The following is a 27,208-nucleotide window of genomic DNA, read 5'->3' on the forward strand; positions in this document are numbered from 1 at the left end:
TCTTGGGCCTCAGATTCGTTAACTTCTTCGAGATGATGCATTTGACCATGCGCTGCGTGGCAAGGAAAAGACGGCATGGAAAGCCTTCCAGTTAGTGGCAATAAATTTTCTCGGAAACAACAAGGCAGACAACTACAGGTTGTTGGTGGAAAACCTCCTCAACTATGTACATAATAGTTTTTTGCCTTTTGTTCCATAATAAATTTTATTTATATAACCCTTTTGCTGATTTTTAAAGTGTTACATAAACAGGACAGGTGAAATATTATCATGTAAAGCAACCATAAACACATGAAAAAACCTAGGTTTACAATTTATGCTTAAAACTCTACTATCTACACAATATACATAGACATAAAATGTAAAAACTTAAATATCTTAGAAACAGTAGCCGATCAGTTGTTTTAATTGTCATATTTGAATTCAGCACATCAAAATACATAATAAATAGCAGATTTTATCTCTGAAGCAGACAACTTCTCAAAAATTGTAGACCAGTGTAATTTAATGCATTTTCTTGCTATTACTCACTATTTTTTTAATATTAGATGTATCATTTTAGTAGGCGCTGGATTACTTGCTTGGTCTCTCTTTGTCTCTGAGAGAACAACACACAAAGCAAAAACCTTTCCCCAGAGATTTGAAAGTATTTTTTCCCCTTATTGGTTCTTTTGTTTGGGTGCCAACCAGGTTATTTGAGCTTCTTAACCCTTTACAGGTAAAGGAGGGATTTTATGCTACCCTTAGATGTATGTTTATGACAAGGTCTATAAAATCATGATGGTGTGGTGCAGCAGGTTTAAAGCAAACATAAGGAAGTACTTCTGCACCGTCACCCTGTGGAACTTGCTGCCAGGAGATGTAGTTTGGAGGCCAAAAGTATAACTGGGTTCAAAAAAGAAGTTAATAGAATCATAGGACTAGAATGGACCTTAAGAGGTCATCTAGTCCAGACTCCTAGACTCATGGCAGGACTAATTTTAGTATTATCTAGACCATTCCTGACAGGTGTTTGTCTAACCTGCTCTTAAAAATCTCTAATGATGGAGATTCCACAACCTCCCCAGGCAATTTATTCCAGTGCCTAGCCACCCTGACAGTTAAGAAGATTTTCCTAATGTCCAACCTAAACCTCTTTTGCTGCAATTTTAGCCCATTGCTTCTTGTCCTATCCTCAGAGGTTAAGAACAATTCTTCTCTCTCCTGCTTGTAACAACCTTTTCTGTACTTGGAAACTGTTATCATGTCCCCTCTCAGTTTTCCCTTTCCAGACTAAATAAACCCAATTTTTTTTCAATCTTCCCTCATAGGTCATGTTTTCTAGACCAGTGGTTCTCAAACTTTTTTTTTGCGGACCACTTGAAAATTGCCGAGGGTCTCAGCGGACCACTTAATGATCTTTCCAAATGTCATTTATACCGTTAGCTAACTACTGTAAAGCGCTTTAGATAAAAGCGCTATATAAAATCTCACACTAAATCAGTATATGGTATGTCCTCGCTCTAGATTTTTATTGTATGAAGGAAGCTTCCATGCATACAAGTATATGTCCTCATCACTGACTATGTCAAAAGTTTTGTGCTATCTCGCATCTCGGCCGCAGCAGCCTCCAAGCTGGGGCTGGGAAGGACAGGGGTCTCTCCCCCGCCACAGCAGCCACAGAGCTGAGACTGGGAAGGAGGGCCGTCTCTCCGCAGCAGCTGCAGCCCTGGAGCTGAGGAAAGTCGCCACTTTCTCTGGCCACCACAGCCCTGCACATCCCAAATTCCCCCACCCCCTCCTCATCCCACTGCCCCCTCCCACCTACCCTCTATTCTCTCCCCCCCGTCCCCCAAGGCCACCACCTCACCTTACATGTGTGGGTCCAGGCAGCTAATTAATGGGGCCACGCCTGCATGGCTCCACTAATTAAATGGGTGGCTTTTCATTCTTTTGTGTGCAGCCGTCCAGGCACGCACCTTAGAGGGAACTATCCGCGGACCACCTGAATGGAGCTCGCGGACCTCTTTAAGCAGTAAAATTGTAGTGTGTGTGTGTGTGTGTGTGTGTGTGTGTGTGTACACCCAACCAACTAACTGTTCAGGAACCACTCATGTAGTCATTTTTGGGGCAGCATTTGTCAGATAGTTTCATTAGTAGCTATTGAATAGCAACATTAGCCTTTTCTCTCTCGCATATGGCATCTGCAGAGCAACATGCTATGGATGGAATGGTAGGTCCATAAGCCATTTGAAAGCCTCCTCTGTGACATTGTGGATATCATCCAATTCATCTTTGAATCCATATGTGAGGCACTGTGTTGTGTTAGATGGTTTTGATATTCTCACCACAGTCAAACAAAGGGGAGTCTTTGATTTTCTACTTGTGTATCAAGTAGCTGTATCTTCCATGATTTTTTTCAGATGCAGTTCAATGTGGTCCAAAGTCTGCGTGGAAGGTAGCTCGTTGAGTAATAAGGTGCTAGTTTGGAACAGTAGATGAGGTTCAGGCACTTTGCCACTCCCTGGTTGGATCCAGAGACATGAGATGGTCGCGTGTGGTCCATAGTGCTTTTCATGATTTCAGGCATTTTGGGGGTATGTTATCCATAAATTGTTGGATTGGAAATTCTGGGTACTCTTCAGCACGTGTAAATTCTCATGCTGCGACTATATCTCGACAAATAGCTGGAGGTTCAGTGTTTGCTAATTCAGAATGCCATGGTACAGGTGTTAATTTGAAAGTACCCATGATGATTCATATGGTCTGAATCAGCTGCCTATCCACAAGTTGCACAGTACTCTGAAATGAAGTACACCAGGGCCAAGGCCGATGTTCATTGCACCAGGGCTGTTGATTCCCAGCTTGTTCCTGCTAACTTATGTTGATATGCATTTAGAGGCTCATTTTTTGAGGAGGTCATGTAAGGTCAGTGTGCAGTCAAGAATGACACTGAGATATGTTGGCTTTTCACATAATGCACAATTTCATCACTAGTGTTTTGTGTGATTCTATTGTCAAGGTGGAAAGTAAAGGTTACCAATGCTTGGATTTAGTCTCAGCTGCCATTTGTGGAAGTACTCTTCAATGATCTTAAGGTGACATGCTAGTTCTTCTTTGAGTGATTGCTCATGTAAATTCCAATTAGGTGTGCATGTGCCGCGTGCATGGCAGCCGGAAAGATTTTACCTTAGCAGAACCCGTCAGGTCAGTCCAGGAGTCCCCTGGAGTGGTGCCTCCATGGTGCCGAATAATAGGGCCCTGCCAATCTGCCGCCACCTCAATTCCTTCTTACCGCCTGTGACAGTTAGCCGGAATGCTCGTTGTATCCCTTGCTTCGGCAAGCCCTTTCTGTCCCTTGGCAGTTTTCATCTGTAAATGGTTAGTAATAATGTTAGTTGTATATAGACTTTCATTTGAGGGTACTCCCCATTTCCCCCCTTCTTCCCTGTTACTGGGGCATTCTAGGTTAAACTTCCTGCTTGAAGTGTTTGGGGGAAGCCCACCAAAAGGACGGCTGCAAGATCCACAGGGGATTTCACCCCAGAACTCAGAAGGAGAGGGACCAGCGCCTCAAGAAGCTTATGATGGAAGCTGCCCTCCATCCCCATTCAGACTTGGGGTCAGCCGAGCCGACACCGAGCACTTCAAGATCAGCATGGAGTGCTCTGGCACCATCGTGGGATGGGTCGGCACCGAGGAAGGACTCTGTCGGTGCCCAGGGTCTCTGTCAAAGTTCCCAGCATAGGGGCCCCATGCTGGGCAGTGGGCAACACTGTTCACAACCCCTGGTGCCCCACAAGAAGAAACAACCCGACGGCTTTCCCCCACACCCAGATTGGCATGGAAGGAAGCTGGCGCCGTGAGACTCATGTCAGGCCACTTAAGAGCGGCAATGATAGCTAGGGCTCCGTCGACTTCTGCTCCACCATGGGACCAGTTGAGTCCAGACCCTCGACATTCCCCTATCCAGGAAGATAGGGAACAGTTGCAGTTGCCTTCTACTCCAGAGATGTTCGAGGCAGCCAGAGACCTCCTCGACTTCACGGCACTGCCTTCCCCTCCGAGATGTGACGGGGCTCCGAGCTCCGCGAGATTCTCGGTGCTGTCCAGTGGCAAGCCGGCGATGGTACCGTGCCGATCGCCATCCCCTCAGTGCCAGTCACTGGGACCTTTGGCCAGCAGATGAACAGGGGAGTCGCAGTGGTCCCCAGGTTCAGTGGGCACTGCCCCTCCATGGTTGTCCTACAGTGAGTCTTCCCAGTCGGAGGCGGAATCCTGTAGGTCGAGGAGAAGCAGGCACAGCCAACAGTCCAGCTCAAATAGAGACACCACAGTTCCATCTGGTGCTGTGGCTGGGACAATGGCAGGCTCCAGCCCAGTGGTCTTTCTGGACCCCCTGGGCATTCCACCAGGTCCAAAGCCAAGGGTTCTATTCAAGGAGGTCGGTGGCCTCGGCATCCTACGTGCCTCCAGCACCTCACTCGGTGCAGGAACAGCCGCACCATGCTGCTCCAGCTGCCGCATTGGCACTGTCTGCATCGGCACTGGCCACCACAGGGGAAGACCTGGCACCACGTGACCCTCTCGATGCCGAGGGTAGAAAGCACGACCAGCTCCCAACTAGGGCCTCATCCTCATCCTCACCTGATGAGGTGGTGGTGGGAACTTCGACAACCCTTGCGTTGGAGAACAGTAGGGTACTCCAGCAGCTGCTGAGACAAGTGGCCCACAACCTGAGGATCCAGGCTGAAGAGGTTGCTTAGACTGTGGATATTCTGATGGTGGATATTCTAGCACCCTCTGGTCCCTCTCGTGCCGCCCTGCCACTGATAAAAAACATTCAGGACATTACTAAGCCGTTGTGGCAGACCCCCGCCTCCTAACCACCAACTGAAAAGAGGACTGAACAGAAATATTTTGTTCCCTCTAGGGGGTTCAAGCATTTTTATATGCATCCCCGCTGGACTCCTTAGTTGTAGCAGTAGCAAATGAGCAGGAGTGCCAAGATCACCAGGGCCCATCATCAAAAAATCAGGATGCGAAGAAGCTGGACCTCTCTGGATGGAAAATTTACTCCTCCAGAGGGCTCCAGCTCAGAATCTCAAACCACCAGGCGGTCCTTAGCAGATACAATTGTAACTCCGGTTGGGCTATGGCAAAGTTTACAGAGTTTCTACCGGAGGACTTCAGAGCAGAGTTTTCCTCCTTGGTAGAGGAGGGTAAGGTGGTAGCCAGGGCATCACTCCAGACAGCCCTGGACATGGCTGATTCGGCCACGCGCACCTTGGCCTCCAGGGTGGCCATGCGAAGGAGCTCCTGGCTAGAAGCATCAGGGCTACCATATGAGGTCCAGGAAACCATACAGGACCTCCCATTCGAGGGTTCAGCCTTCTTTTCAGGAAAAACTTGACTCACGGTTTCATAGCCTCAAGGACTCGAGGGCCACCCTCATGTCCCTTGGGCTGCAACTCCGGCTACGCAGCGGAGGCACTTCAGGCCACAGTCCCCGCCTCGTTTCTAACACCCTCAGAACAGGTAGGATTTTTCTAGGAAGCGTAATAGGAACAATAGAAGGAGACCTCCCCCCTCGTCTGCCCAGAACCCTGGGCTGATGAAGCAGTCCTCAGGCCAAAAGCAGAACTTTTGATGGTACGCCCGAGGCGATGCACCAGTCGGAACTCTGGATCCATCCTCCTTTACCTTCTCGTGCTGACTATCCCATTTCTACCCTGCGTGGGCCCAAATTACATCAGATTGCTGGGTACTCCATATGGTAGAAAGGGGATACTCCCTCCAGTTCACCTCCCCTTTCCACCACCACCCTTCCCAGTCCCTATTAAGGGACCCTTTTCATGAACAACTTCTCATGCAGGAAGTGCACATGCTCCTAATGGTGGGGGCAGTGGAAGAGGTTCCTCAGGAGCTGAATGGCAATGGGTTTTATTGCCAGTATTTCCTAATACTGAAAGTCAAAAGTGGCCTCAGGCCCCTCCTAGACCTGTGAGACATCAACAAGTTCATAAAGAACCTGAAGTTCCGCATGGTCTCTTTGGCCTCCATTATCCCTTTCTTGGATCCGGGGGACTTGGTATCTGCCCTTGACTTGAAGGACACTTACTTTAATATTTCAATTGGAGGCACAAGTGATCTTCATAAGGGCTACTTTTGACTATCTGGGCCTTCTACGGATTGTACAGAAGTCAACCCTATCCCCTATTCAGCGGATAGAGTTCATAGGGGTGGCATTGGACTCTACACAGGCAAGGGCGTAGCTCCCGGAGTTGCATTTTCAGTCCCTGTGCGACATCATACGAAGTCTCAGGCAGTTCCCTGCCATTACAGCAAGGAGTTGCCTAAAGTTTCTGGGACACTTGGCAGCTTGTTTCTATGTAGTTCAGCACGCCAGACTGAGACTCCAACCTCTTCAGGCATGGCTAGTTTTGGTGCCTCAGCCTATTCGTGATGGTCTAGACAAAATTGTCACTCTACCTTGATCTGTTCTCGAGTTCCTCCTATGGTGGCTGAACCCGCAAGCGGTGTGTGCAGGTGTCCCCTTTGCCAGACCAGAGCCAGCCTTCTTGCTGGTGACGGACGCATCAGCATTGGGGAGGGGTGTGCACCTGGGAGACCTCAGGACTCAGGGCCTCTGGTCCCAAGCATAGCTCTCACTTCACATCAACGTCAAAGAGCCGAGAGCAGTCCGTCTAGCATGCCAGACATTCCAAACCCATTTGGAAGGGAAATGGGTATCGGTCATGATGGACAATACAACAGCAATGTTTTATATAAATAGACGGGGGTGCATCCTCCTCTCCCTTTAGGCAGGAAGCCCTCAAACTATGGGACTTTTGTATAGCTCACTCAATACCCCGGGAGGCATCATACCTTCCCAGAATTCAGAACGAGTTGGCGGACAGGTCCTTTCAAAGCCATGAGTCATCTGTCCACCCAGATGTCGAGAATACCGTCTTTCAACAGTGGGGGTTTCCCCAGATAGATCTGTTCGCCATGCAACACAACAGGAAATGTCTAGTTCTGCTCCTACCTGAATCACAGCCCAGACTCCATCATGGATGCATTCCTCCTTCTCTGGAAGGGACACCTTCTGTACACATTTCCACCCATACCTTTCGTTCCCCAAGGTTCAAAGAGACAAAGCCTTGGTGATATTGATAGCTCCAGCCTGGCCCTGACAGCACTGGTACACATCTCTCCTGGAAATGTCCATGGATAACCTAATCTTATCGCTGCTCCCAGACCTGGTAACCCAGGGTCACGGCCGCCTCCAGCACCCAAACCTTGAATCTCTTCACCTCACAGCACAGAAGCTCCATGGCTGAACCCAATGGAGTTTGCCTGTTGGGGTCCAGTCAAGGAAGTTCTCCTTGGCAGTAGGAAACGCTCCACGAGGGCTACCTACCTGGCCAAATGGAAAAGATTCACAATGTCTCCCCTCTTCAACACTCTCATCCATATCTATGATATTGGACTACCTCCTCCACCTAAAGTGGCAAGGGCTTTCTATATCTTAAGTAAAGGTACACTTGGCTGCTATTTCTGCCTTCCATCCAGGTGTGGAGGGCCGGTCTTTGCCAACCTGATAGTAGGCCATTTTCTTAAAGGTCTTAGCAGACTATACCCTCATGTACGACAGCCTATCCTGGCTTGGGACCTGAACCTGGTGCTCTCCAGGCTAAGGGGGCCACCTTTTGAACCGCTTGCAACATGTTCTCTGCTGTACCTGGCTGCATGTTTTCTGCACAGGTCACTGGCTGTACGAAGATCACCCTGTAGGGGAGATCACCCTGCAGACTCTCCGCTCCCCACCCCTGGGACACGGACTCAGTGGTGAGGGTGCACCCAACCCTGACATAGCACAAGGTCTGGGCCTGCCGCAGAAACAACCTGGGGCCCTGCCCCTCTGTGCCAGATGCACCAGGTGTGGGGCAGGCAAGCTCAACCAGGCAGGCTCCAAGTGTGGAGGGGCTTGGTGTGGGAGGATCCAGGTGTGTTGTGAGATGATTCTGTGTGGGACAATCTGGGTTCAGGCAGCTCAGTGAGGGCTTTGGATGCACAGAAGCTCATTGCGGGGGAGACGGGTTCCAGATGAAGCGGTAATGGGACTCTGCAGGGGCTTCCAGATGAAAGTGGTTGGGACACAACTGAGGGGTCTGGGTGTAGGGGTCTCAGCAAAGGGGTTTGGGTGCTGAGGAAGTGGGGCTTGGTGGGGTGGGGGTTTGGGTGCAGCTAGTTGGGGGTCAGTGGTATGGGGATCTGGATGTGGAGGCTCGGGTGCAGCTCATCAGGGTAAGGGTTTGAGTGCAGGCGGCTCAGTGTGGGGTCATCTGAGTGCAGGCATGGGGGTCCGGAAGCAGGAGGTCTGGGTTCAGGGGGGCTCCAGATGCAGTGGTTGAGATTCAGTGGGGTGAGTTTTGGGTATGTAGGGCAGGAAGCGGGAGAGGATGCTGAGCTGCTTGCAGCTGGGCGAGGTTTCTGGGAGGGTCTGACACATTCCCAGCTACTCCTTGAAGGGGAAGAGGAAGTCCTGTCCTCGCCTGCCTCCAGCCCAGCCAGGACTAGCAGCTGATCCTGGCTCAGGGTAGCAGCCAGTGGCTGGGGTGTCCCCAGCCCTCTGGTGATTTACCTCTCCACCAGCTGCTCCAGGTGCCGGAAATGATATACCTGCATAGCTAGGGAATGGTACATGACTGCTCTTGCAGTTTCCCTGTGCTTCCCTGTCAGAAAGTCACTTTTCTGTGTGGAAGCAAAGAAATCTGTGGGGGACATGAATTCTGTGCACGTGCAGTGGCGCAGAATTCCCCCAGGAGTAATCAGATCAGTCTGTTTGCAGACTTAGGAAGATAGCATTTCAATAGTTGGCTATCCATTCACATTAAGGAGGTTACCTTTTGGAAGCACAATAGCCAAAAACTTTCTAAACTAAATCTTCCATCGTGTAGACTTAAATGGTATAAGGTCCTTCCCTCGCTAACTTGTTTATTTGTATTACCATAGCACTTAGAAGTCCTAGTCATGGATCAAGACACCATTGTGCTAGGCATAGTACAAACACAGAACAAAAGAATGGTCCCAGATCATTAATGAATATGCTGAACAGCACAGGTCCCATTACAGGTTTCTGGGGAAACTGACCACTTATTCTTACCTTTTTGTTTCCTATCTTTTAACCAGTTACTGATTCAAGAGAGAACTTCCTTGTTATCCCTTGAATACTTAGTTTCCTTAACAGCCTTAGGTGAGGGACCTTGTCAAAGGCTTCCTAAAAATCCAAATACACTATATCGACTGGATCACCCGGATCTGCATGCTTTTTGACTTCCTCAAAGAATTCTAATAAATTGGTGAGGCATGATTTCGCTTTACAAAATTTTTCCCAACAAATCATCTTTCTCTTATAATTCTGTTCTTTACTATAGGTTCAACCAATTTGCCTGGTATTGTAGTTCGGCTCACTGACCATCCTGTAATTGCCAGGATCACCTCTCGAACCCTTTTTAAAAATTGGTGTTATGCTCACTCCCTTCCAGTCATCTGTTAGAGGTTTGTTTCAGGGTTAGGTTACTTACTACAGTTATTCTGCAGTTTCATATTTGAGTTTGTTCAGAATAGTGTCATTCTCTCAAAACTCTCTCTCTCTCTCTCTCTTTTCAGAAGTGCCAGGATTTAATTCCACATATTTTTATATGTGGGATTTAATCCTGGCTCTATTGAAGTCCATAGGAAGAATTCCATTAACTTCAGTATGGCTAGGATTTGACAGTTAAAGTTTTCCTTCAAGATCATACACGGTCCTCCTGTTGTGTTTTCTCAAAATCAGTTTAGAATTTGGTAACATCAGTTTTTATATGCATAAAATTCAGGTTTGCGTTGCTGTTAATGTGCTTTACCAAACAGAAAATGTGCGTGGCTGAAATAATTTACTGAAAAGTTTCTGATGTAAAAAAGAGATCTTCTTAACGGGATGCTTTCTATACAAGTTCTGGGACCAAGTAATTACTTTAATTATTCCAACATTTTGTTTTTGTTTCAGGGAATTTATAAAGCTACTGCAGTTTAACAGAATTTTTGCACTGAATTTTAAAGATAATGAAGCTGGGAAAAATCCATGTCCTGTATAGACAGAAATGCATTTTGCTGCAGTATAAATTAGTATTTTGAAATGTTCTTATCAGCAGCTTTGATTTCTGTATTTTAGTTTTGCTCTTGAGAAAACTAAAACAAAATTGTTCTGTCTCTTTAAATTATTTAGCCTTTTCAACAATCAGTATGCTGCAACCACTCTTGAACATAGGAAATCTTTCCTCCCTTGAACTTTCGCCACTCAGGATGCACTCCAGTGGGAGATAGCATTTACTGATTAGTCCTTCCCCCTGTCAGTCAAGTGTGTGCATCTAGCAAGCTCTTCTGTCACCATAGTGGGGCTCTGTCTATGCCTGGAATTAATAGCAGGTAGAGAGAATGCTTTGAAACAGTCCTTTATGTGATTTTTAGTTTTACATTTTATTTTGGAAAGGAGATGTCTCGACTCTGGTATGGCAAGAAGGGAAGAAAACACCAAGCAATTAATCATAAATACACTCTGGTAATTTTTAGTGAAGTATTTTCATTTCTATTATTCCTGGCATTCTTGTGATGGTGTGATGCACAATCTAAGCTACAATTTTTGGAAATTTTAAATTTAGAATTTGTTTACAGGATGCTAAATTTGAGGGGGGTTTTTTTGGTCATATTTTGTATATGCTGTCAGACTAAACTGGACTACTGCATTCAGTTAACTGCTTTATGGCTGAAGCTTTTTAATTATTTGATTAGCATTACATACAGTAAAGTCTGTCTTAGGTTTTGTAAAACATTTAACATTTTGTTATCTAAGAGCTTTCCAATAGCTCCAGTAGCACATTTTGTTTTCTTATTTTATTTTAACAAACTGAATTTGTCTTGTGGATAAATAGTGTTAAATCTGTTTTAATAGGCATCTTAAAATATCTGAATTTCTATTTACTTTATTTTATATACCTTTCCAGAAGTTACTGTAGAAGGTGCATGAATACTAAGTACAGAGAATTTCTAAATCTCTGTAGACTCCCAAGATGGTTTTAACAATTAATAGTGAACTTTCTATGCTTTTTCTTCTGCTATATTTAAGAAAATACAGTGAAGAAAATCACTCTTCTCTGCTTACAAAGCTTTAGAAGGCATAGTGGAACACTGGGGGTGAAAATATTCTCAGAGAGATTTCCAAAAATGGTAATACCGTCGAGAGATTGAGTTCAATGTTGGAGTTGTGGTGCTGTAGAATTGTTTGCATTATTAGTGTTTCATTCCAACTCTGGTTATAACAAGCTCCCTGATGGAGAAAGACCTGTGACTCGTACCACTGTGTTGTTGCTTCTCGTTTTCTGATATGTGCTTATAACTTTTTTACCTACCTACTGTTAATTTCTAATCAGGCTGTAAACACAAATGAGTGTCAAATTAGTTTGTACAGTATGACAAGGACTTGATTTGTAAATGTGTGCTTTCAAAAGTTAGTTTCTTTTTAAATGTGTTTGAAGTCATAAATCTCCATTTAGCAATAGAGGAAAAAAGTAATATGAAAAGCCTCGTTTAGTGTGTGTCAAAAAAAAAGTGAACATTATCACAAGATGATCTGCGGAAGTTCTGGAGAAATGTGAAGTCTTAAACTGATAAAGGGTATTTTGATAAAGGTCAGTTTCTATATTGCTGTAACACGATCAGCACCCTCGTGCTTGCCCCCTTTTCTCTGGCTGCAAACGCAGTTCTTTTCATGGGGGCGCACACGCCTGTCATGGATGTCCCCTTTTCTCTGTTAGATGTGAGCCTGCTTTTCTTTTTTGGGCTTCCATCAGGATGGCACCTGCCTCTCGCAAGTACCCCCTGGCCGCTGGTTCTCTCAGCTGGTCTTCAGCAGCTCAGCCCTCCGGCCAAGCCGCATACACTGTCCCCCCTTCTGGAGTATAAAGTTCCAAGTTCTTATCACAGCCCTGGTATGGGGCCATGGCTTCTCCCCAGAGGCACTGCCTTCTTCAGACACGTAGCCAGAACCCATCTTGGTACCTCAACTGGTGTCCTTTTCAGCAGCCCTCCCTAGGCTTAGTCAGCTACCAGACCAGCAGGGCCCATCTCAGTACCCTCATCTGTTCTGGCCAGGTTTTGTGCTCCGTCCCCTGGGCTCAGCCTGCCCATATTAACCTTTCAATGGCTCTGCTGCTATTCTATCCAGCCAGCTAGGCACCTGGTCTTTGGTGGCCTTTGCTGGGCTCAGTTCTGTCTGGTGAGCTCTGCAGTGAGCTATGCATAGTCCTGCTGTTTGTCTAGCCAGCCAGGCACCCCATCCTCCGTAGTCAAGCTCCACACAGCAACTGAAGGCTCTGCTCTGCTGCTTGCCTTTTATCTGGCCCTTCTGGCCCCTTACTGGTCGCTCCAACAGCTCCTCTGACTGGCTGCTCTTCTGCAGCCACCCTAGGCTGCCTGGAGGACTTCTTGCTGCTCTACTCTGGGACACGGTGATGCAGGGTCGCGAGGCCTCCAGCAGGGGGGGTGTCTCTGGAACTAGTCCACTCTGCCACAATTGTATATCCTAAATTTTGGAGATCACCATTCAAAATTGTTTTGTTGTTTGTTTGTTTAAGTTCAAGACCACTCTATTAGAAAAAATACTATTCAGTGTTGTGAGCACATCATACTTGAAGACCAACTCTGTGGCTCAGCAGATATCTAACTTTGGTTCTAAAGAAAATGGAGTTGCTATATTCTTTTGGTTTGGCCACCCTCACTTTTATTTATATGAGAGGGGTCAAGCCAAAGGGAAAAAACATAAAAAGAGCAGCTTTCTTTTATTATATAAAAATGAGTCCAGCTGGTGGTGGTCAAGCTGAGGAAGGATAATAGATAGCTCTCACAGACAAGTAGAAATATTTCTGAGGATGGTCTTTCTGGTCTGGGGAGACTGAGGTGTGGATTGTTTTCTCCAGTGAAGCAGCATGAAGTTGATGAGCTGAGATATGACTATTGTAGAAAAAAGGAGCATGGAACAGAGCATCAAGCTCTTCATACTGTACAATACAGAAGGAAATTGGGAAGTTCAAAGAAATAGTGGCAGTGCAAAAATTCCTGTAGTTTCATTAATGTTCTTGTGGAATTGGGATGAAAGCCTAGCTGACATGGACTAACTTAAATATTATAGATTTCCAAAATGATTATAATAGTACGAGAACCTAAATAGAATAGTCTTTCTTGTTGGATATGACTTCCAAGCATTTGCATGATGCAACTTAAAACTACCTAAGGTTATTTACCTGAAATGTTACTGTGGCAACTCTGATGAACCTGAATTGGAAGGGAAATCTTGCCAGCCTATCAGTTTGGAACAGCTTCTTGTTTCAAGAGCGGTTGAGCACCTTAGCTAGGTCTTTTTGCCCCTGGATGTGAACAGAAGCATTATGTCAATATTTCAAGAAAACAGAAAACATCAGCCTTCCACTTTTTACAGCAAATTTAGCTGTAACTTCTCCTTTGTCTTCTCCTTTTATTCCTGTGGTATTATAACATAGTAGAAGATGTTAATAGTGTTAGCATGGGTAAAATGTATAAAACTACTCACTCCCCCAAAGCACTTTGTGTAAAGGCATGAGTCAATACAACAGAACAAACAGTAGGTGTGGTCTCTTTAGTTGGAGTGCTTTGCATAGCTGGAATTCTTTGCAGAGTTTCTATGCAATCTAGCTTGGAAAAAATAAGCATGTTAGTTTAATGCTTGATTTGGGATGAGGGGAGAGGCGCGGGAATAGTGGTATATTCTCAGTAAGAAGTTGTTATAAAATGTGGAAATAGCTTTAGAGATTTCTGTATTTTCATAGGTTTGTGAGATTTACAAAATATGGTAATCCAACTAACACGTCAAGAATCTTAAACTAATGGTAGTTGCTCTCTGTGTACCTTTTTAGTATATTTACTTATGAGCAAATAAGTAATTTTAACATTTAGGTATATCTTCTGTGCTTTCTACTTTGCCCTGAAATATTTAGGAAAGTAATCTGTACATGACATTTTATCTAACCTCCAGCTCAAGCTTAATCTACACTGCACACTTCTTTCAGCAATATTGAGAGTATGTATATGGGTATCCCCTACCCCAACCCCCAGTATAGGGTCAGGCATGGCTGAACTCTAATCTCAGGGTCCCTAGGCACACATGCAGGGTTCAGACCTATCTGATGCATCCCCCTCCAAGTGTTGGAACCTTCCAAGCATAATGTTGACTCTTCAGATTCTGGCGTATGTAAACACACCCTTCTCCCACAACTCTACCCCAAAGATGTGAAGCTTCTGATTTACAGTCTGACGCTCTTGAGGTCATGCAGCAGTTGTGAAGCAGTTATCACATGCACACACTTAGCACTCACACTTGTATGCTCTCTTATGCTTAATCATGTAAAGCATAGGAGAGTGCATATCTTAATAGACAGTAAACAGTTGAAACCACAATGTCCCTCACTAGCTTACCCTTCACTTGGAAGCCCTTAGGGGATCATATGTTTTCCATGAGGCAGGCAGGATCCCCCACCCCCTGGCCTACCCTGCCCCGCTGCAGCTCCCCTCTTCTTAATCTGCTGCTAAATGGCTCTGACCCCAAAAATCCCCCTCTTGAGTCCCTTCATAGACTCTTGTTGGGGTCATCTGCTTCTTTTGGTAACTTTCCACTGCTCCCAAACTGCCCTCCCTTCTGACAACACTAGGAAGTGTTCTCTCAGCTAGAATAAATGCGTTGTCCCAAGATATTTTACTTTGAATAGAAGATCATTGAGTGCTGATCACCTACCATTCTTTGGCCTGGCAGAGACATGACACAACCCTGTTAACTCCCGGTGTGTCCGCATACATATAGGCTTTCCATGACACGGTAATTCCATGATACAATTAAATAAAATCATCCACAGTTCCAAAGTGGTACAGACAGAACCCCTAAATCATTACAACATCATAGATTGAAAATGTTGTTGTAGTACTAACTAGTATTGCTGGTAATTTCTCCTCCCAGGCTTTCTGAAAATTTCCTTGACTTTTTATAAATAAACTTAAAATTTTATACTAATACTGTCTTTTCTGAAATGTGGTATCTTTTCAATCTTAGTGGAATAAGATAATGGATTTTGACCATCTGCAGTCACTTCCCTTTTCTGTTATATTCAGGTATACTTTTCTCCTAGATAAGCGCACATGGTTGTGATGGGTTTTCTCGGGGTGCAGCCTGAACTGTGGGACTGCTGAGCCCTCTGTCCCATTCACACTGTGATGCTGTGACAAGCTACAAAACTCTGGCAGGTACTGCACATACACAGACATCCCCAGGAAGGGACACACCCCACCTGAGTTACATGAATGCTTCTCCCAGCCACTCATGAACCAACTATAGAGAGGCTCCCCAGCCTTCCACCCTAGAACTGTACCGTCTTGCCCTGGTCAGAAGCTGATCAGTATAAATTCATTACTCAGTCTGCCTCTCCCTCGGTGTGGAGAGGACATAACTAGTCTTTGCAACCTGAGCTGAGATTTCCCAAGCACTTTAACCAAAACACACTGTTTTAGCTGAAATATAAAACAGATTGATTAACTACAAAAAGAGAGATTTTAAGTGACTATAAGTACAAAGCATAGTGATCAAAGTTGGTTACCTAAGAAATAAAATTAAATTCACAATCTGAGTTCTATAAACTAAACAGGATTTGAATCAAGCAGTGTCTCACCCTGGTAGATAGTACAAACAGGTCATAAATCTGCAAAGCACAGGCTTGGAACTCTCTTCCAACCTGGGACCACTCTCCCCAGTTTAAAGTCTTTTGTCCTCTAGACGTTTCTTTCAGGTGTTGAGTTGTCGGGGAGTGAGGTCAAGTCATGATGTCACTTCCCCTCTTTATAGTTTCTTCCAGCTTGCTGGAAAGATCTATACTTGTGACGTGAGGGATCTGTCCCCATTTGTCAAGCATCTCCATTGTCTATGTGCTCTCTGAGAAGTCTTCATTGTATACAGTTCCTGGGATAGTTGATTCTCTTTAATGGACCATCAGCACATCTGGCTACTCTATTGTTGTACCTGAAAGGCTGGTTGCGGGTGTTCCCAACCTTACGACATATTTCAGTAACACACACATAGCAAATCTTCATAACTTCACCTACGGTGATAGCACATTACAGGATGTTAATGTTCAACAGATCAAGACTTTCAGAATGATATCTCACAAAGCATACTTTATACAAACATACAATAATTATATAACAGTGGTGAATATGCGGGTTCCAGGGTGTTTTGAGGTACAGAGTGCCACAATGGTATAAACACCAGCATGGTAAACATACAGTTTGTCCTTCAGCCAGATTTTTTGCTATCTTGTGTTACTCACTCCTTTACTGGACACATCTTAACTGGATACAGTAGCAAACAATCTGTAACTTCCAGAGAATAAATTGAGATTCATGGGAAATGAATAAATCAGAGGTAACTATTGTAGACTGTCTTAAGTGTTGTGTAAAGAAGGCAGATGGTGGTCTACTGGCAATAGTTGCTTTGTACCCATGAGTGAATCTTTTCATTTTGGCTCTTTTCCCTTCTATTAGCTAATTTTCTTCCAGTAAACTTCTTTTAGTAGTGTGATGATCTCACTCATTAGCATTCATGCTAATCCTGCATTTCTGTATAAAATGGCAAATTTCCTAGAAAACTTAATAGAAAACCTCCTTTCCCAGCACTTAATATGGAAGGAGACGCAGTAGCTCATAGTATTGTGCGCAAGCAGTTGTGGTACTAACAATTCTTGAAGATTCCCTCAAGAATCACGAATACGTTTTTGGTACCATTGCATCTGTCAACTGAATCAATTGTCCCTCTATAATATTTTATTTTAAATTTATGTAATTTAATATTTCTGATGGCTTCACAACAACCAAATGTTGTGTAAAATAAAAAATCCAACATTATAAACAGCTTGATTCCAAAAGGTCCTGAGCCCTCATTCTGGAGAGCACATAAATATGTGTATTCCTGTTGACTTCAGTCTCACACAAATACTTAATACTAAGCAAGTAAATGCTCTGTTGGATTGGTGCTGAGCATTCTGGTACTATTCAGATTTAAGCTGTTAATTTTCACCAACAAAAGTGTAGCAGCCCTAAAAGTAATTTTTTTTTTAATGCATCCACTGTGGTCTGACTCCAGATCTAAAAATAAAGCTGGCCCTTATACAACATTAAGACATTAAGGAGGAGAGCACAGAGGAGTTTCATCTGCAGACACTTGCAGAAAAAGCAAGGGTTGGATGTCTACATATACTTCATCTTTAAAATACCATTGCATGCAAAACTATCAGTGGAACTATCCAACTTAATTGTGTAACCGAAATTTGTACAACAAATTGTGTAGTATATATGCTAGTATCGTGTAGGTTTCAGAGTAGCAGCCGTGTTAGTCTGTATCCACAAAAAGAACAGGAGTACTTGTGGCACCTTAGACACTAACAAATTTATTAGAGCATAGTATTGTGTAGTAACTTGCGTGTCTGAAGGCAAGGGGGGGGGGGGAAATCTTTCCCTTGTTACTCCAGGAGAAAGCTGTCAAAATTCCTGAAAATCAGTTAGATGGGACTGCAATGTTTTATGGGTATAGTAAGATATTCTTAGGTTACTCGAGAGGCCTGGTGGAGTTCTTGTTTGTTTTGCTTTTTTGATGAAACATTAGAATAGGGAGTGTGGATGAACTGTGAGAGTGGAGTGCGATAAGTAAGGCCTGAGCTATACCAAAAACTGAGACCCGTAGTTCAGCCAACCTAAGCCCCATTATAGACACCAGTAGGTCAATGGAAGAATTCTTCTGTAAATCTAGCTACCACTTCTCGGGGGGGGGGGGGGGGGGGTGGATTTACTATAGACATGAAAAATGCCCTTGTATTGCCATACCTAATGTCTACTCTAAAGGGCCATAGCTGCATAGTGTATTGTAGACAGTCTAAGATAGTTGACCTGCTCATGAATGAATCACTTGAAGATGGGCACAGTTATGTGCTGTTTAGAGCAATGCTGCTTTGAGAGTAATTTACAGAGGTGGAGTTTTTTAGCAGTCAGTTAACTGCAAAGCTTCTGAGGTAACTGCTCTCCAAAGATGAGACCTTGTTGGAAGGCCTGAATCTGCTCTTTTTTAAGAGAATACCAGAATTGCCCCTCTCAGGCTACGGCTACACTAGAGAGCTTACAGCAGCTCAGCTGCACCGCTGTAAGCTCTCTAGTGTAGCAGCTGTAAGCCGAGAGAACTCTCCCATCAATTTAATTAATCCACCTCTACTGAGCGGTGGTAGCTTAGGTCAGTGTAACTTACGTCACTCGGGGTGGCTTATTCACACCTCTAAGCAACTACTGACATAAGTGGTAGTGTAGGCATAGCCCCAGTGTGCAATACAACACGAGAAGGAAATTTCTCTCGCAGCAGCGTAGTGTGCATTTTAGTAATTTAACATTCATATTTCCTGTTCTCTTCATAGTCTCCTGAGTCTTATACAACGTTGCCCTAAAAGCGTGTGATGATACAGTACAAAGTTACAAAAGGATAATTTGCCTTAACTGGCCCACCCTCTTACCATACTACTTAAGCATATACAACAAAGGGTATTTAAGCAGATGTTTTAACTTCTTAAGCACACAGAGGGTCCCTTTGACTACAGTGGGATTGCTACTCAGGTGTTTAAGTACTTTGCTAAATCAAAGCTACCTATATCTGTAAGGAAGGAGGAAAAAATAAATCAAACGAGAGCGCACTTGGTCTTAGATCTTGGCTATTCTTTTCAAAATGATTTGCAAATGCATATCTTATGAAAATGTCTTATTATACACATCTATATTTTATAATATATAAAAATGTATTATATGTAGGGCTGTAGATTATTCGTGATTAAAATTTTAATTGATTAGTTTTAGTTGCACTGTTAATAGAATACTAATTGAAATTTATTAAATATTTCTGATGTTTTTCTACATTTTCATATATATCGTATTCTGTGTTGTAATTGAAATCGGTGTATATTATTTTTATTACAACTATTTGCACTGTAAAAATGATAAAAGAAATAGTATTTTTCAATATACCTCAAACAAGTACTGTAGTGCAATCTTTGTGGTGAAAGTACAACTTAGAAATGTTTTTGTTGTTGTTGTTACATAACTGCACTCGAAAACAAAACAGTGTAAAACTTCAGAGCCTACAAGTCCACAGGCAGCAGGTTTAAAACAAATAAAAGGAAGTTCTTCACACAGCGCACAGTCAACTTGTGGAACTCTTTGCCTGAGGAGGTTGTGAAGGCTAGGACTATAACAGGGTTTAAAAGAGAACTGGATAAGTTCATGGAGATTAAGTCCATTAATAGCTATTAGCCAGATTGGGTAAGGAATGGTGTCCCTAGCCTCTGTTTGTCAGAGGGTGGTGATGGACGGCAGGAGAGAGATCACTTGATCATTACCAGTTAGGTTCACTCCCTCTGGGGCACCTGGCATTGGCCACTGTTGGTAGACAGGATACCGGGTTGAATGGACCTTTGGTCTGACCCAGTACGGCCATTCTTATGTTCCTATTTTCACTCAGTCCTACTACTTCAGCCAATCGCTAAGACAAACTGTTTACTTTTACGGGAGATAATGCTGTCCACTTCTTATTTACAATGTCACCAGAAAGTGAGAACAGGCATTTGCACGGGACTTCTGTAGCCAGCATTGCAAGGTATTTATGTGCCAGATATGCTAAACATTTCTATGCCCCTTCATGCCTCGGCCACTATTCCAGAGGACATGCTTCCATGCTGATGACACTTGTTAAAAAAATAATGCGTTAAATAAATAAATAAATAAATTAATGGAGATATCCCATCTCCTAGAACTGGAAGGGACCTTGAAAGGTCATAGAGTCCAGCCCCCTGCCTTCACTAGCAGGACCAAGTACTGATTTTGCCCCAGATCCCCAAGTGGCCCCCTCAAGGATTGAACTCACAACCCTGGGTTTAGCAGGCCAATGCTCAAACCACTGAGCTATCCCTCCCCCCCTAGTTAATTTGTGACTGAACTTCCTTGGGGGAGAATTGTATATTCCTTGCTCTGTTTTACCTGCATTCTGCCATATATTTCATGTCCTCATAGAATCATAGAATATCAGGGTTGGAAAGGACCTCAGGAGGTCATCTAGTCCAACCGCCTGCTCAAAGCAGGACCAATCCCCAGACAGATTTTTGACCCAGATCCCTAAATGGCCCCCTCAAGGATTGAACTCTCAACCCTGGGTTTAGCAGGCCAATGTTTAAACCACCGAGCTATCCCTCCTCCCGATCTAGCAGTCTCTGATGGTGACCCAGCACATTGTTCATTTTAAGAACATTTTCACTGCAGATTTGACAGAACACAAAGAAGGTACCAATGTGAGATTTCTAAATATAGCTACAGCACTTGACCCAAGATTTAAGAATCTGAAGTGCCTTCCAAAATCTGAGAGGGATGAGGTTTGGCGCATGCTTTCAGAAGTCTTAAAAGAACAACACTCTGATGCGGAAACTACAGAACCCAAACCACCAACAAAGAAAATCAGCCTTCTGCTGGTGGCATCTGACTCAGATAATGAAAATGAACATGTCGGTGCTCACTGCTTCGCATAGTTATTGAGCAGAACCAGTCATCAGCATGAACACATGTCCTCTGGAATGGTAGTTGAAGCATGAAGGGACATATGAATCTTTAGCGCATCTGGCACATAAATATCTTGTGACGCCGGCTACAACAGTGCCGTGAGAACGCCTGTTCTCACTTTCAGGTGACATTGTAAACAAGAAGCAGTCAGCATTATCTTCTGCAAATATAAACTAACTTGTTTGTCTGAGCGATTGGCTGAACAAGAAGTAGGACTCAGTGGACTTGGAGGCTTTAAAATTTTAAATTGTTTTATTTTTGAATGCACACAATTTTTGTATGTAATTCTACATTTGTAAGTTCAACTTTCATGATAGAGATTGCATTACAGTACGTGTATTAGGTGAATTGAAAAATACTATTCTTCGAGTGATTGCTCATGTGTATTCCACAATAGGTGTGCGTGCTCGCCATGTGCACCGATGCTGGAAGTTTTTCCGCTAGCAGTATCCTCAGGGGAGCTCCCTAGCAACCCCTGGAGTGGCGCCTCCATGGTGCAGTATAAGGGGCGCTGCGCGCTCCCCCCCACCCTCAGTTCCTTCTTGCCACCAGTGAAGGTGCTTTGGAACTGATCTGCTCCGGCTTTGCTGTAGTTCGTCCCAAAACTGCTTGTTTGTTCAGTGTATGGTACCCGTAGTTAGTTTAGATTAGCTAGAGCGCCTGGGCCGGGGCATGCCCCATACCCTGGGTTTTAAGTCATGCAACCACTTGCAGGTGATCTGTGCCACTGAGTGATCCGCACACGGACTGTCTATGCTGTTTGTGGAAAACCCATTTCAGCAATCGCTGCAAGATTTGCAAGTCGTTTAAGCCTTGGGCCAAGAGAGAAATGGACATTAGGCTCCGGGCTATTCTGATGGAGTCGGCGCTGACCCCGACTCCGGTACACCACTCCGAGTCCGCACCGCAGTGCCGGTGCGCGGCGACCCTTCAGCGCCATCAACTAGTCGGCACCACTCTCCATCTACAGGGCATGCCAAGAAGGCCAGGAAGAGGCCTTCTTTGCCGCGGCACCGGAGTAAATCCGGGACAGAGGCTAGACCCATGTTGGGCAGTCCTAGATCCCCACCAGCCTCTAGGCCTCTGACTCAAGTCAAGCAGAGTAGCCCAACCCATTCGGAGAAAGGCCTCCTGGGATGTCCAGATGCCCTCCACACTGGAGGCCCTGCTGGCGGCCCGGGATGTTATGTCCATGCCAGTACCAGGAGCACTGCCAATGTTGGCCCCGCGCTCCAGAGGCAAGATGCCACTGGGATCTCCGCAGTCTCCCCCGGCTTGGTACCAGTCTCGGTCGAGGGAACGTTCCTGACGCTGTTCGTCGCCCAGCAACCGTTCAGGGCAAAGTCCACGTGGATCGCCCTCGACGCCCACCAGGCTGTCTGGTTGGGTTCCGTCTAACCGAGACTTTCGGCACCGCTCCGCCTCGAGGAACGAACGCTGACGGGACCGAGGCAGACAATGCCAAAGGTCCTTGTCTTGGAGGGGCTATCGCAGCCAGTCATGGCACAAACATTGACGTTGTTCCCATTCGTTGTCCCGCTCCAGGACCCCGCCACAGCACTGCCTCCGCAGCCCCGGGCGTTGATCACCGGCGTCTTGCCGTTGTGGGTCCACCTGCCGGAGCCGATCACGGAGCAGCTGTTACCAACACTACCGGTCCTCCACATCGGGATCGCAGTCCTGTGGTCGGCACTGCTCCCAGCGCTGCTGCTCCTCCTGGTCCAGGGACAGCGGCTGGTCGTATGTCAGCCCGGCCTTCCTTCATAGTCGTCGATCGGTGGGCCGGGCCAGCCTAGCCGAACAGCTGGCTCCGCTGGTGCCACAGCAGGTGCAGTGGCACCAGGCCCTGTGGCTGGCCCAATGGTACCAGTGGGCACCGTGACCCTTAACACAGCCCCTGGTGAGAGCTCGCTCAGTGGCCGGAGCCTCAGAAGGACCATCGGCCTCCCTCTCCAGACCTCCGAGGAAGGAGTTAGTGGGACATACATCCTCGGCACCATGCCCAGGGACCAACCAGGTGGTGGACCCTCCAGTGCCGCTGGACACACACAGTACCACGCAGGCCTCCTCACCCTCCCCAGATGAGGCAATTACGGCCCCTCTGTCCCGCAGGAGGACTTTAGGGCCCACCAAGAACGCTTAAAAAGGGTGGCATCAAGCCTCCACTTCCAGGCAGAGGAGTTGGAGGAGCCCTCGGACTCCCTCTTTAATGTGCTGTCCTCCTCGGCACCGGAGGTAGCCTTGCCTCTCCACGAAGGGGTGGCAAAATTTCAAATGCCCTCTGGCAAACACTGGCCTCTTTGGCCCCTATCTCTAAGAGAGCGGAACACAAGTATTTTGTACCCGCCAAGAGGCATGAATACTTATACACCCACCCTGCTCCTAACTCTCTGGTGGTCAAGTCAGTCAACCATAGGGAATGGCAGGGCCAACCAGCCCCTAGCCTGAAAAACAAAGATTCAAGGCGGCTGGACTCATTTGGAAGAAAAGCTTATTCATCCTTGAGCTTCCAGTTACGGGTGGCAAACCACCAGGCTCTCCTGGGCCGGAATGAGTTCAATCTGTGGGGCTCCCTGCCCAAGTTCGAGGACTCCCTGACAGGAAGGAGTTTAGAGCGCTGGTGGAGGAGGGCACAGTGGCTGCCAGGGCAACCCTGCAGGCAGCTTCAGATGCAGCGGACACGGCCGCGCAGTTCATGGCCTCCGCAGTGTCCATGAGAAGGGTGTCATGGCTCCTGCTCTCTGGGCTATCCAGCGAGGTGCAGACCTCCCTACAGGACCTCCTGTTTGACGGCAAAGCTCTGTTTGCGGAACAAATGGATACAGAACTGCATGGCCTGAAAGACTCCTGCACGACTCCCAGACTCTGGGTCTCTATGTTCCAGCTAAACCTAAGTTCAAGCCGCAGTAGACTCCCGCTCAGGCCACCCATTCAAAATACGAGACCGCTTATAAAAAAGTCGTGGGACTATAAGAGGCGCCCACAGAGGCAGTCTTGGCCTGCCCCCCAGCCTGGGTCCTCCAAGGGCAAGCAAGCGGGGAAAAGGTGGTATTGACGGGATGCCCGGGGACACCCTGCCAGTTCTCATCGGGGATCCACCCTCAGTAAAGCTTTCCTTCTCCCATCGGTTGTGTGCTTTCCTCCCAGAGTGATCGTGGCTGACCTCGGACTGATGGACCCTCAACACCATCTCCTGGGGCTACACCCTCCAGTTTACTTTCACCCCCTGCCCTGTCCCTCCTGGGGGACCCCTCGCACAAGGCTCTGCTCGAGCAGGAGGTGGGGTGGCTCCTGGGCCTAGGAGTGGTGGAAGCGGTACCAGGGGAGTTCAAAGGCAAGGGGTACTACTCCCACTGTTTCCTTATCCTGAAGGCCAAAGGGGGGCTCAGGCCCATCTTGGGCCTGCAAGGCCTGAACCAGTACATGGTGAAGCTCAAGTTCCGCATGGTCTCTCTGACCTCTATCATCAACAGTCAGAGCATGCCTCCAGCTCTTGGGTCTCATGTTGGCATGCACGTATGTGGTCCATCATGCCAGACTCAGGATGAGGCCCCTCCAGTTCTGGTTGGCCTCAGAGTTCTCCCAGGCCAGGGACAGGATGGACAAAGTCCTCACGGTGCCTGAACCAGCAATCACCTCCCTACGGTGGTGGTCCTCCCTGAGAAACATGCTCCAAGGGGTCCCGTTCAGGGGCAAGGCCAGGGCCACATCACTGGAACTAGTGTCCAGACGCATCGGACCTGGGATAGGGGGCCCATGTGTGGAATATTCAAACTCAAGGTCTGTGGTGGGCTCAGGATCTGACCCTCCACATAAACGTCAAGGAGCTCGGGTGGTACGGCTGGCATGCATAGCCTTCCGCTCGCACCTGGAGGGCCGGGTGGTCAGGGTCTTCACAGACAACACGGCCTCTATGTTCTACATCAACAGGCAAACTTGGGCCCGATCATCTGCTCTTTGCCATGAAGCCCTCAGGCTGTGGGACTTTTGTATAGCCCACAACATCTGCCTACAGGCCTTCCATCTGCTGGGTGCCTGGAACGCGCGGGTGGATCGCTTGAGCAGGGACTTCTCTCAGCACGAGTGGTCTCTCCACCCAGAAGTGGTGCACGGACTTTTCCAAGTGTGGGTAACTCCACAGGTAGACCTGTTCGCAACTTGGCAGAACAGTCGCTGTTCCTGGTTCTGTTCTGGTGGGGGCTGGGGAAGGGGACACCATCTCCGATGCCTTCCTCTTGTCCTGGTCAGGCCGGTTTCTCTGTGCCTTTTCCCCCATTCCTGCTGATCGGCAAGGTCCTGGAAAAGATAAATACTGAGAAGGCCCGGGTCCCTCTGATTGCCCCGGCATGGCCCAGGCAGCATTGGTACGGGACCCTCACAGGCCTGGCGGTCGCCCGGCCGTTGCCGTCCTGCCTGGACCTGCTCTCCCAGGACCAGGGCTGCCTCCTCCACCCCAACCTAGTAGCACTCCATCTCACGGAGTGGTTGCTCAGTGGTTAGGTAGGGAGGAAAGGACGTGCTTGGAAGGGGTTCAGCGCGTCGTCCTAGAAAGCAGGAGGCCCTCCACATGCTATGCCTACTTGACGAAGTGATCTTGGTTTTCCAGATGGGTAGACAAGCGGGGTGATCCATCTTATTCTGGATTACCTCCTTCACCTTAGAGCCCAGGGTTGGTGCCCTAGTCAGTCAAGGTGCAACTGGGAGCCATATCAGCCTTCCATCTGCTGGTGCAGGGCCACACGGTATTTTCCCATGCTATGACTGGCTGATTCCTTAAGGGGTTGGATCGTCTCTTCTCGTATATTAGGCCCCCAGTCCTGCAGTGGGACCTAAACCTGGTGTTGGCCCGTCTCACGGGGCCCCCATTTGAGCCGCTAGCCACGTGCTCCTAGTCACACCTCTTGTGGAAGGTGGCCTTCCTGGTTGTGATCACATCGGCTAGGCGGGTCTCGGAACTCAGGGCCCTGACCTCCAAACCCCCGTACACGGTGCTTCATAAAGATAAGGTCCAGCTCTGCCCCCACCCATCGTTCCTCCCAAAGGTGGTCTCCACCTATCACATGGGTCGGGACATTTTTCTGCCAGTCCTCTGCCCCAAGCCCCATGCATCCAGTGAGGAGCGCCGCCTCCACACGCTGGATGTGAGATGGGCTCTGACTTTTTACCTGGAGCGGACTAAGCCATTCAGAAAGTCCTCGCAACTCATCATCACCTTGGCTGAGCGCACAAAAGGTCGGCCGATCTCCACTCAGCGGCTCTCCAACTGAATCGTCTCATGCATCCGTACCTGTTGTGACCTGGCGGGAAACCCTCCGCCACCAATTGTGAAGGCGCACTCAACTAGGGCGCAGGCCTCGTCAGCTGCCTTTTTGACCCATGTCCCATTCAGGAAATTTGTAGGGCTTCCACGTGGTCTTCGGTTCACACGTTCATCTCGCACTATGCGATCGTCCCCCAGACCAGGGAGGACACTGGGTTCGACAGGGCTGTTCGCCGTCCCGAGAGTTTGTGAACTCCTTCCCACCTCCAATAGATATAGCTTGGAATCACCTATTGTGGAATACATATGAGCAATCGCTCGAAGAAGAAAAAAATTACCTTTTCCGTAACTGGTGTTCTTAGAGATGTGTTGCTCATGTCTATTCCACATCCCGCCCTCCTTCCCCTCTGTTGGAGTTGTCTGGGAAGAAGGAACTGAGGGTGGGGGAAGCACGCAGCGCCCCTTATACCGCACCATGGAGACAACACTCCAGGAGTCACTAGTGCACTCCCCTACGGGAACTGCTAGGGGAAAAATTTCCGGCACCGGTGCACGTAGTGAGCACGCACACCTACTGTGGAATAGACGTGAGCCACACATATCGAAGAACACCAGTTATGGAAAAGGTAACTGTCTTTTTCTTTTTTATACTGTGCAAATACTTGTAATCAAAAATAAATATAAAGTGAGCACTGTACACTTTGTATTCTGTGTTGTAACTGAAATCAGTATATTTGAAAATGTAGAAAACATCCAAAAATATTTAAATAAATGGTATTCTGTTATTGTTTAACAGTGCGATTAATCGCATGATTAATTGTGAATTAATTTTTAATTGCTTTACAGCCCTAATTATATATAAAATAATATTAATTTATTTATCGTGCAGAGAGACTCATTTCCGCAGCAAGCTCCCTTTGGACTCAGAAGTTTCATGAATATTGAAAGTGTTAAGGATTGCAATATTGGGCCTGTGGTGGAATACATATTCAGGGGAAAACTGAAAATACTCTCTCACAAAAAGGCACTGTTCATACTTGCTTCACTGCAAATGATGTAAATATCCTTTCACAACAGTGTTCAGTTCATGAATGGTCCCTTTATTTTCATTGTAGGCCAGCTATAGCCGCTAGATATGTCTTAAAATGTTATTCCGTTTCTAATGAAAGAGTTTGAATGAGATGAACAAATTGATTGGGAAAAGTTCCAGATATG

At 46.6% G+C, this 27,208-nt stretch overlaps 1 protein-coding gene across 14 annotated transcripts in view; it reads left to right on the forward strand.

Moving 5' to 3' along the window:
• The window catches only part of OXR1 (oxidation resistance 1), a 512,712-nt gene that overhangs the window by 459,893 nt on the left and 25,611 nt on the right, over positions 1-27,208 (forward strand). For 2 of the 14 annotated variants that reach the window (XM_005287260.5, XM_005287261.5), the window contains exon 1: positions 10,384-10,585. The exons of the other annotated variants lie outside the window; for them this stretch is intronic. In XM_005287260.5, coding sequence (XP_005287317.1) covers positions 10,520-10,585 — 66 coding nt within the window. In that variant the 5' untranslated portion in view covers positions 10,384-10,519. Of the gene's footprint in view, positions 1-10,383; positions 10,586-27,208 lie in introns of those variants that run through there. 14 annotated transcript variants of the gene reach the window in all.

This window comes from Chrysemys picta, chromosome 2 (assembly GCF_011386835.1).
Source record: "Chrysemys picta bellii isolate R12L10 chromosome 2, ASM1138683v2, whole genome shotgun sequence".
NCBI lineage: Eukaryota > Metazoa > Chordata > Testudines > Emydidae > Chrysemys > Chrysemys picta.